The following is an 11,784-nucleotide window of genomic DNA, read 5'->3' on the forward strand; positions in this document are numbered from 1 at the left end:
ATAAAAAAAACAAGGGAGAACCCAATCCCTTCAACACACAAGCAACCTTGACCTTATGATAGCATTACATTGTAGTACTATAGTAGTACATGTACATGTATGCATTCATGAAACCACAGCAGTTGTGCATGCATTTGGATGGTTGGATGGTCCAACACAAAGCCCATGATTGATAAAGGCATTAATAATATCGAAGTCTTGTATAGCGCACGTATCTACCAAACAAGGTACTCAAGGCGCTGAGTATATACAAACTTTCAGAAAGATAGGTTATTGCAGTGATGAATTTTGAAACCCAATTAGTTAGCACCTTATAAGGGTTTACAAGGTGCTATGGCGCATTAAGCAGCCACAGCCAGGAACACCGGGGCGAACCCCTTCTCTTTTTGATAAGTGCACTGGTTTCTTTTACATGCGTTACACAACACATGGGACCAACGGCTTTACGTCTCATCCGAAGGACGCAGCAATGGTCAAGTGTCTTGCTTAAGGACTCAAGTGTCATGGCTGGGGATTCGAACCCACACTCTGTATACAACATTGTACATAAATATAGGCCTAGTTGCTGGATACAATTACTTAAGATATGTTGGCACTTCTCGAAACCACGACTTCGGCCTCAGGCTCCTTTCTTTCGTCTGCAGCCCTCACATATGAACAATGTATACGCAAGGCACGCGCATTGTCAAAACACTCACGGGGCCAGGATAGGGCCTGCAAGATTACGTTTGCAAACAGTCCATCAAAGACACACTAAGATTTGGTTCTCCTTATGTGATATCAAAATGTTAAAAGTCGCAAATAGTCTCCAACCTACCCATCCCCCCAAACTAGTCTTACTGTTGCTACTAATCCTTGCCAAAGGAGAACATAATATGTACAATAAGTACATTTTCAGCATGGGCTGTGCCTCAGCATAGAGTAAGGGCCTCAGGTAGTATTTCTTGAACCCTCATTAACTTTAGGCGTGAACCAAGTAATTAGAAGTCCAACAAGCCAACAAAGTTTGGAAAAGTCTAATGTTTGACATTCCAGAGATCAAGTTCCTGTGTGTTTTTATTTGATAAAGATCGTGTATTTGACATGTGAGGAGAATAGGGCCTAGTACAGTTACCTATAATACATGTATAATGTTGCCTTGACAAACAGATGACCTGAATGGATTTGCCATTTTATGCACTAATTAGTGTTTTGTAAAACAGATGACTAGAGGTGTGAACAAAGGGTAAAATGAAAATGTGCCAACAGATGTCATTGAGCTATTTTTAAATGAATAATCTCTCAGGAATATATAAAGGAGAACCTAATTTGACAGCAGTGTTCTCCCATTGGTACATGTAATTACTCAAAATAGTTGTTATCATAAAAGCTTACTTGGTAACGAGCAATATGGAGAGTTGTTGATAGTATAAAACATTGTGAAAAACGACTCCCTCTGAAGTAACGTAGTTTTTGAGAAGGAAGTAGTTTATGCATGTACAAAGTATTGCACGTAAAGTCTGCTAGATTTATTGTGCTATTATAATGTAAATTAGCCTTGGTATCCATCATTTTCGGAATCAGCACCCCCAAATTTAGGTTACCAACTTTTACTCAAAAATGCTGTTCGATTATTTTGGGTAAAATCTAGACTTAAGTGAGAATACTACAGTTTTTGACAAATACCAAAAGGTGTCCAGCCTTCGATATCACCAGACTCTTCCTAACTTAGGATCAATCTTAGGACTTGGGACGAGTTACATATAAGTTATGTATCCAACGTAAGTTCCGTATCCAAAGACGTAGGACGCATTGAACCCCGTCCTAACGCAAGATAGGATTCATCCTAGCGTTTTGTGAAATCGCCTGCAATGTCTTTCACAGTGGTTCGCTGGCCAAATGCAATGCCAGTTAAAACACCTGAGGACCAGTCAGAATTCTGTTCAACTAGTCCTGGGGGGGGGGGGGTATGGTCAGGAGTTTTGCAGATGAAATCATCAAGGCACAGTTTGTGACAATTTACAGGGAACATGTAGCCGAGTGCTATGACCAAACAACAACAGGCAATCCGTCACAGGAAACCATGCTGGTCTGACTATATGATGAACCATTCGACCCTCAAAATACAGGAATAAAAAAAGTCACTGTCAACTACAATATTAGAGCCCCTGGCATCCAGTGGTGATCGCTGGGACCGATTTAGGCATTTCATGCTATGATGTAATGCCTCAACAGCAACTGACTCAGACAGTGGAATAAAGCTGTACATGCCTGAACTTTGGCATTTACTCCCCTGATATTCTGCTCTCTTCTCACCCATTAACTTACTTTTTCGTAGCTTGCTTTATACCAGCACATTGTATCTCTGTAAAATGCACTTCATCAGTCTAATTTATTTTTATTATTATTATTTGAATTGTAACTTACAGATAGGACATAGGTTTGGGACATACATGTACATGTGGGGTTGGGACATTTGGGGGGGGGAAACAAGTAAAATCTATTTCAAATTTTGAAAAAAAAACCATTTTGAAAATGTTGAAACCCTGACAGTTTAATTAATGGGACCTTCCCGTTTCGGATTGCAATACTGTAGAGAATAATTTCCCTGCATTGTCTTGCATCAATACTTTTGAACTGTCAAAAGTGAGCACACCCCACACCCAAGCATTGCACAATTAGTTACTTTGTCCGTGGTTTTGAGTTTTGCTACTTTTGTTAGGGCCATTGAGGAATCTATGCTCCAAAATGCACCCTATAAATACCGTTTATTACTATTAAAGGCAGTGGAGACTATTGGTAATTATTAGCATAAAACCTTACTTGGTAACGAGTAATGGGAGAGGTTGGTAGTATTTAACATTGTAAGAAACGGCTCCCTCTGAGGTCGAGTACTTTTCGAGAAAGAAGTAATTTTCCACGAATTTGATTTTGAGACCTCAGATTTAGCATTTGAGGTCTCGAAATCAAGCATCTGAAAGTACACAACTTCATGTGACAAGGGTATTTTTTCGTTCATTATTATCTCGCAACTTCGATGACCGATTGAGCTCACATTTTCACAGGTTCACCTGTTTGCTCCCTTCTCGCCGCACACATTCCTAGCGTCTTGTACCAAGACTACATTTTTTTCAGAACATAGTAAGAACGAGTTAAGTGTGATGGGGGTATAAAGTGCCCACATCTAGGGTAAGGCTAACATTTCCCGTCCCCCCCCTCGCCACCAACGTACTCACCTTTAACGCGTACTTCTGTCTGGTCTGTTTATTGCAGCACTCCAAGACCTTGCCGTTGATCCCAAGACCAAGAACCTTCTTACTGATTTCGTAGTCTTCGGTGATGGCATGCTTCTTGGGCGCAAACGACATCCCAGACTGTGTTGACTGGTTGTCCCCCATCATGTTCTGTGAGCGATTGTTGTTCTTGCCTTTGGCTTTATCTCTATAAATAAAAAGATCCAGCGGACCACCCAGAGAAAAAAGAAATTAAAATCATTGATGGATGACAAATAACCTGGACTGAGGTTACGATTACTCTGTAATAAGAACGAGGGCGTCTATTTTACACTGCATGCACTACATAAACATACGATAGTGGAAATTAAAGATACATACCTGTATATATAAAATCGGTGATCTACATGTATTATTAACTTATAAAATTTAAGTAAATTTATGTATAATACAACCATAAGGCATGTTACCTTCTTGTTTTAACTCGTTCTTTACCTTTTATGCCTTTATGTCGAATGGTCAATCTTTTGATACTCAAGCTCACATAAGAAAAATTTGTATGATGCGTTTCAACAGAACTTCTTTGTTTTAAAATGTGCTGTTTTCATCAGGATTTTATTATTTGTGGTACTGTGTCTTTGTCTTTCTGTCATAGTGGGGGGAAACAATAACTTTGAGGGTGTCAGCTTTGGTGTACAGTGTACACACGTATGAAATAAGATTGGACAGTACACAGGTTTGACTGCATGAAATGATACAAATGGTTGTATGTACTTTTTGAAACTTTTATGTAATACATCTAATGTACACTGGTACATTCGGTGACTGTGAACAAACGCATAGCTAGACTGTAAAGCATGCATGAATGCGTCATGATGTAATGTGCAATAAATGGAATGTTTTAAACATGTTACATATGTACATGTACAGTGGACAACAAACATGCATGTTTTGCAGTGGATTCGTGTTGTCAAATGTCAAATTTATAAGAAATCATACTTTCTTTCTCCAAACAAACTATTTATGTTTCATATGGCATCCCTTCCCCAGATACATTTTATGTGGACACACAGAGGACATGGTGCATCTTTAACACCCTTGTACAATTGAGAGCAAGTAACAAAACCTTCAACTCATATGACTACAGTCAAACAGACTGCCAGCAAAAAATTAAAATATAAATAAAAACCTACACGTACCAGCACAATAGTACATCTGTGCACAGTTCATACAGTATGCTGTGCTTGTGCAGTGCACTTTCTACTGAGCAAAATCCTTGAGTCTACACTGGTGACCAGTTATCAAGAGGTCAAAACTTACCCAGTCAGGGTCACTGCCAAGGGGACTTTGATCGAATTACCCTCTCCGGCCATTTTAGGGTAAAAGTTCTTGTGGCATAAATTTGACTTTAGAAAATACAGTGTTGTAAGCAACTCTTACAACTGTTTAATGAACCACTGTTGTGTGTTACTGCGCATGTACTGTACTGTAACACACAGTCTGTCCTTGTGTTTTGCATTCCAGAAGAGAACTCCACCTGCTTGTTGCATCTCAAGAAACCCAAAGTCAGCTGAAATCTGACTCAGCTGAGTCATAATGCTACTTGCCAATTAATGACTGACAGCTAGTTTTGATTCCCACTGGGGATTCAACATTTAAGGTTCCTTAAAGGTGGGGTCACAGATTGGTGATTTGTCAATGTACCTGTAAAGCTGATTTATATCATAGACAGGGCTCCAATTATAACACATGGCACCCCGGCAATTATCATGGTGCCCTAATATGTGCTTCTGCTGTGGAAACAAGTTATGCACATTTCCCCATTAGCCTTGTTTAGGTATGGCAGACACTACAAGTGCACTGATTGGCTTGGGTGTCTACAAAATTATAAAGGAGGATACTGTACAATTGAAGTCACTTATGTGAAAGTTTCAGCTGAGTACAGTGTCTAATTGTTGAGAAAAGAGCAAAAGACTGTCATGGTATTTTCATCAAGAACGTTAAATCCCTGCATATAGACCTTATCACGCTGTCACAATCTTGGTCCTGTTCCCTGTTTCCAATAACAGTAATGAACATTCATACCGCAAACATGACACCAGACTGTTATTCCGTCCGTCCAGCCTCAGTTTGGTTACAATGAGTTGGAATGGAGTAAAACCAAGATGGCCGCATCGTGATAAAGGTCTATTAAGCGAGGTGACAGCACCAACCTCATCTCTGGCCGCAGCAATAGCGAACAGACACCAACCCTCAGAAATCTGAGAAACGATTCATGCATGAAACGTTTCTCTGCCAGAAAGATTTCAATAGATGGCGGTGTGGATGTAAACAAACTTTTATTGTAAACAAAGGGACCCCCTTGACAAGTGACACCTGCCACTGATGCATCACACTGCTCCTTTTTTACATAGATGTCCCCCATTTAAGTCCGTCTTAAAATTAAATACTTTTTTTGCTGTCATTGTACTCTTGATTTTATTGTTTTTTTCAAACCCTCTGCGGTTAAACTTGTTCAGCCTAGCTTTTACAAACTGCATTCTGCATACTCTCTTTTCATTTACTTTGCTACATACCGGTAAATTGACACTAGGGCCCTGTGCCAATGAACAGTGTACAGCTATGGCTACATTTCTGCGACGTCATCACGATCACGCAATGAAGTATAGGACTTCCTTAGCAACACCCTTAGAAACAGTCATAGTCTTAGCTGTAGCCGCCAATTCTGCCTAGTTTGTACATGTACGGTGTTGCGGTTAATTTACATAAATTGTACTATGTAGGTCCTTTTGGTTGTTACAGTTCTGTTGACAGTTTGCGATTCAGCAAAAATTGTTTTTCTCAGTTATTTAGGCCCCCTACTGTACGTAATCACATCATATTGTTTCTCCTTTTAATGTGTGTATCTCAAGTAGGAACAGTTTTGTACCACTTGAACGAAAATTACATGTTTTGAAGAAACTAATTCCCTAGGCCATTTAGCATTAGAACATAATACTAGAGCGTAATACTCAGATAGGCCTACCAAGATATTTTTTTGATAAAAAACCAAACATATAAAATTCAATATATTTTTTTGTCAATTGCGCCTACTGCGTCTTTAAATGAAGGTTAACATTACATTGTAGGTTTCAATCAAGCAATTACATATTCCAATCTCCCTTACTGAGTAATAGCGAAAGGGGACAACACAGGAAGCAATGACGAAAGGGGCAGGGGGAGGGGGGGGGGTTGGCAATGTTGTCATCACACCCAGGTGATGATGCTTCATTGAGTTCGACGTTATTTACTAACACAAGATTGTTACTAAGCTGGAACCAGGGGGTCCACGTATTGATCTCATCGAAGTAATTAACTGCACTTGCGCGGTTATTGCAGGCTTGGGTTTTTTACGTTAGCAGGTGGAGGTTGTATTAGTGTGCCCCTGGACCTGACGTCAGCTGATAGGGGCCAAACTTGGAGATAGAGACAGAGACTGTTCAGGCAGAGTGAATTATTCAAATGCCATTTTATGCTACACAGTCTCACTTGGTTTTTCTTACACTTGGTGGTTGTTAGGGAAAACCCGGGGGAGTATACCGCTGTGCCTCATTCGCTCAGTTGGTAGAGCATCTGCCCAGAGTTTCAGGGGTCTTGGGTTCAAATCCTGATGAGAGCCATTTGATTGTTCTCTCATGGTTAATGTCACTTCTATGATGATTAGGCACCATACCAAAATCAAATGGTATTTTTAAAATATTTTTTATATATTATTTGTTGTTACTATAGTAACGCGTAGGGAGAATGCAAAGCAGAAAATGGCCTTTATGAATCACTCTGCCTGAACAGTCTCTGTCCCTATCTCCAAGTTTGGCCCCTATCAGCTGACGTCAGGTCCAGGGGCACACTAATACAACCTCCACCTGCTAACATAAGAAACAAGCCAGGAATAACCGCGTAAGTGCAGTTGATTTCATCAATTAGATCCCCCATTTTACTCTCATCCCATGTTTTAGCAGCTGTATGAATGGTAAATGTCAGATGAAATACAGATAATGTTTCTTGAGCAAGCAGAACCCCATTACTAACCTATGAATCAATTACTCAACCTATAATAGCTCATAGCTGACGTTTCATCTGCTATACCATAAGTGAAACAATTAATTGTTTCTTTGTTATGAAAGTCTACCCTCATTATAAAGAGCACTGTTTATAAAGAAGTTCTGGGTGGATTTTCTTATCTCGAGTAAGGACGAGACTAACCACACGTTTAGTATCTAGGACTAGTCCTAACTCTTTGTGAAATCGACAAAGAATCCATTCTGAAGTTCTGAATATCAATTCTGCTTTGTGTTTCTTTATTTTGCTGTCCTCTTATTACATGTTGATCCTGGCATAAGGCAAGTGTCACGTATTAGGCATGCATGCTTTGTTTTTTTAGAAGACAAGGGCACCAAGGAATTTTCTCCTTGGTAAAGGGCACCCTACATGATGAGGAACGTATAACCTTTTTACTAATGGGCAGAGCATTTCAAGGAAGGGCACCAAGACAATGACAGGGGGGCACTGAGGCAATCGTCTTTGTTGCCTCAGTGTATCATGCCTGACGTATCTTTTCATGAGCCGAGAGGGTTCCTTGTAATGAGGAAAACTTATTGTATGAATATTGTATATATACTGTCAAACATGCACTTAAACATGATTCTGGTACAACGATAACATTGAATGAGTTAATGAGTATGACTTAAACCTTAATTCATAAATACCTCAGTTTCGCTATTCCTATTGGTGGAGAGCGCGTCACGTGGGTGTGTATAAACCTTTGTTGATGACCAGTAAAAAGTGTTGAAAAATGGGCGTGACACGCAAGCTTGCACCTGTTCTTATAAGACAGTTTCTTTATTCCTATTGGTCGAGAGCAACGGCTGAAACAGTTTTGCCACATCACGCGATACGCGCACGGCATTTCCTTTTAAGGAGTTGTTTACCCGAGGGCAGCGGAGGGCTTTACTCCTTCATAGCTGGAGGGGTGTTGTGTTGAAAGAAATTAAATTTAACAATTATGATTTTTGCATTTATTTAACTTTTTGACCAAAAAGTGATGATGTTTTTGACCAAAAAAGGTATTTGTGAAAAGGAATCAAAGTGTGTTGAATCGGTTTCCAACTCACCTGGCTTAAACCCGCCTGGTTCTTTATAATTTACCTCGACTTCAGCTCGGTAAAATTATCAAGAACTAGGCCTCGTTGGGATTAAACCACTAGTTGAAAACCTCTTCACCACACATTGACTCCCTTTAAAGGCACTGGACACTATTGGTAATTGTCAAAGACTAGTTTTCTCACTTGGTGTATCACAAAATAAAATAACAAACCTGTGAAAATTTGAGCTCAATTGGTCAATGAAGTTGCGAGATAATAATGAAAGAAAAATACACCCTTGTCGCATGAAGTCGTGTGCTTTCAAATGCTTGATTTTGAGTTCTCGATTCTAATTCTGAGGTCTCAAAATCAAATTCATGGAAAAATACTTCTTTCTCGAAAACTACGTCACTTCAGAGGGAGCCGTTTCTCACAAAGTTTTATCTTATTAACCTCTCCCCATTACTCGTTACCAAGGTTTCATGCTGAAAATATTTTGAGTAATTACCAATAGTGTCCACTGCCTTTAATTCATGTTGTAGATGTGATGATGATGCTTCTTTATTGAAATGAAAGGGCAAGACAATGACACTGGATGCGTTTTCTCCTTGGTTAGGTGCACCTTTATGACATGAGGAAATTGTAAATTTCTATTGGAACATTTCAAGGGTCTGAAGGTACTGGCAGGAAACTATGTTGCCTCTGTGGAGCATCTGGCCTGTAGTTGACAGACACATTCAGCAGAGAATTTAAAGAATGCTTTAGGAATGATAATAACGGGTAACATACTTCATCTGGTTAATAAATGCATTGAAAAACAAGCACGAGGAAAACATCCTTGGTTTTATGAACATTGTTAGAAGAAAGATATGAAACACCGCGAATGAGGTTGAAACATAACGAGTTTAGTTAAATAGATGAACAAAAAACAATAGATTAATTTCTTTGTGTACAAGTTTGCTATGATTTGTCATTCTCACAAGTGCTTGTGAAATACGGAAAAACACAATTTGCATAGCCTGCAGCCATTAACTCTGGCATTGTCTGGCATTGGCAGCTGCAAGGATAGACAATGTAACCCACAGAGCAGCAGGGAACGATTCCACCCAGCAATTTTGCATAGCAAAATATTTTGACAGTTCACAAATTTTGTGCACAGTAAAATGCTAATATTGAGTAGGAAATATGGCAGTTTCTGAGGAGCAACTGAAACATTTGCACAGCAATTAAGGATAACTTTCTGTATGGCGCCACCACTTTATCACTCATTTTTACAAAAAGGGATATCTCATTGAGGTAAATTAGATATAATATTATTTTATATCGAATGAAAAAGTGGTGGCGCCATACAGAAACTTTTCCGCATTTAATAATAATAATAATAATAATAATAATTTAATGACAAATTATAGTAAATTATCTTGCTCAAGGACACAAGTGTCACGACCGGGGTTCGAACCCACACTCCGATGACTTAGCACCAGAACTTGAATTCGACGCTCTTAACCACTCGGCCGCGACACTCTACATTTTGCTCTGCTATACAAGGGAAATCAATCCCTCAACAGTGATCATATTCCAGGGCATTTACTGGCATGCAAAATGCTACACTGTTCTCATGGGGAATGTGTACATGTTGCGTCATAATTTCAGCTTAGTAAGTTCAAAACTTGTAAAAGTAACAGCTGAACAAGTTTTTCATCTCAAAAGTTAATCAAAATCAGACAGTGTAATTTCCATAAAATATAAAGGATAACTTTCCATATGGCGCCACCACTTTTTCACTCATTTTTACAAAAAGGGATATATCAGTCAGGTAAATTAGATACTATATTATTTTATTTCGAATGAAAAAGTGGTGGCGCCATACGGAAACTTTTCCAATATAAAATTTAGTATTTAATTTAATGTATCCTTTCATTGAGCTGTACAAATCATGGTTGTACCTGCAGGACGTCCAGGTTCTGCGGCTGTTTTGTAATGTGATTTCACATGTTACAACATGGTCTATTTAGGACGCAGTAAGCATTTAAATAAATGTTTCTTTATTGTACTCGGCATTTGTGGTACTTTTGCAATCATGGAGTCACATAAAATACTGTACAAATAAAAAATAAAGTAAAATAATACATAACAAGAACATAAGAAACTAATAAAATTAATCAACAGAAAAAAAACAAAGTATTTAATGAAAAATAACACTAGCACTACAACAAGTGATACATTCAATACATTTCCTAGAGGCCATTCATCTAGAGCAATCAATGTTTTAAAAACAAGGTCTGTAAATTTAAAACATTGATTTTTCTGAATGACCCCTGAAATTAATGTACAAATGTATATAGTGACTATAGTGTACTGTAGTGTGTTAGTGTTAACAGTTCAGTCAAATTGTTTAACATTCACATGCCATGGTCATGGATGGTGCATGGCCAAATGGTGAGATGGTCGTGCGTGATATGTATGAGTCTGCATGACTTCGTTCGTGCAAAAAGAATAACACAGACACAGTTTGAGATGGTTTATTAGACCACCCATGCCTCACACTGTTGTCTGAGTATGGGCCTACGCTAAGGTCTGAACGAGCACTGACAATGACAACCATAGAGAAAAGAAATTTCTAAAACTAACCTTAACCATGAAAAAGCATCCATTTTTCTTTCTATCTAGTCTAGTCTGTGATCCGTGGGGGTAGGTTGATGCACAACTGGCTTGGTTTACACTGTAATTTAAATGAGTAAATGTCTATTTTTAAGCGCGAGGATTGAAGTCAACGCTATGGAATTTTCCAAGAATTTGCAGAAATACACAAAGCCAACAACCAGAGGTTGCACCAAGCATGGAATTCCTCACTCTATTTGTTTTTACCACACACAAAGTGTACACACGTACACACAACCACAGGGAGTAAGCATTGCCATTGCACAACAAGAGCAAAGGCACAGACAAACAAACACAAACCGGTTGCAGACGGTAGACCCATGGAGGTAGAATTACAAACAATTTTCACCTTTCACAAATACGTGCAATTCACAGAAAACATTGCTTACATTTTAATGCAGAGAAAAGAAACAAAGTAGCTAACTCCACAACCACATGAACTTAATTGAGCAGCTTACCTTAATTTTTATGTCTAATTCACACACTACTCTTCCGTGACCGTCGTGTCATCAATGTGGGATGTTTATTTTTAGCTCATATTTCATCGCGGATATAATTGGTCTGGTAACTGCCTAATTGGGTATTGCACATTTTTTGTTCAGATAAAGCATTGAGTCAACGAAGGGAGAACTCCGAGCCAGTCTAACTAAGGTTTCTACTTCCTTCTTCTGCTGAAATAAAGTAGTGCCCTTTTATTGTTCTATGTTTTCAGCAATAAGATCGCATTTCACTTAAAATATAATTTAAAGCATAATGACAAGTACAATTTGTTAATAATTAAGTTCTCCGAA

At 38.7% G+C, this 11,784-nt stretch overlaps 1 protein-coding gene across 3 annotated transcripts in view; it reads right to left on the bottom strand.

Moving 5' to 3' along the window:
- LOC139953349 (MAP kinase-activated protein kinase 2-like) overlaps nt 1-11,555 on the bottom strand; it is a 37,844-nt gene extending 26,289 nt beyond the window's left edge. The window contains exons 1-3 of one of the 3 annotated variants that reach the window (XM_071952860.1): nt 11,452-11,555; nt 10,964-11,054; nt 3,216-3,420 (exon numbers count right to left, since the gene is read on the bottom strand). In XM_071952860.1, the coding sequence (XP_071808961.1) occupies nt 3,216-3,420; nt 10,964-10,986 (228 nt within the window). In that variant the 5' untranslated portion in view covers nt 10,987-11,054; nt 11,452-11,555. The other 2 variants (XM_071952867.1, XM_071952870.1) reach the window with 2 other exon arrangements.
- Between the last annotated feature and the right edge of the window lie 229 nt (nt 11,556-11,784).

This window comes from Asterias amurensis, chromosome 2, assembly GCF_032118995.1.
Source record: "Asterias amurensis chromosome 2, ASM3211899v1".
NCBI lineage: Eukaryota > Metazoa > Echinodermata > Asteroidea > Forcipulatida > Asteriidae > Asterias > Asterias amurensis.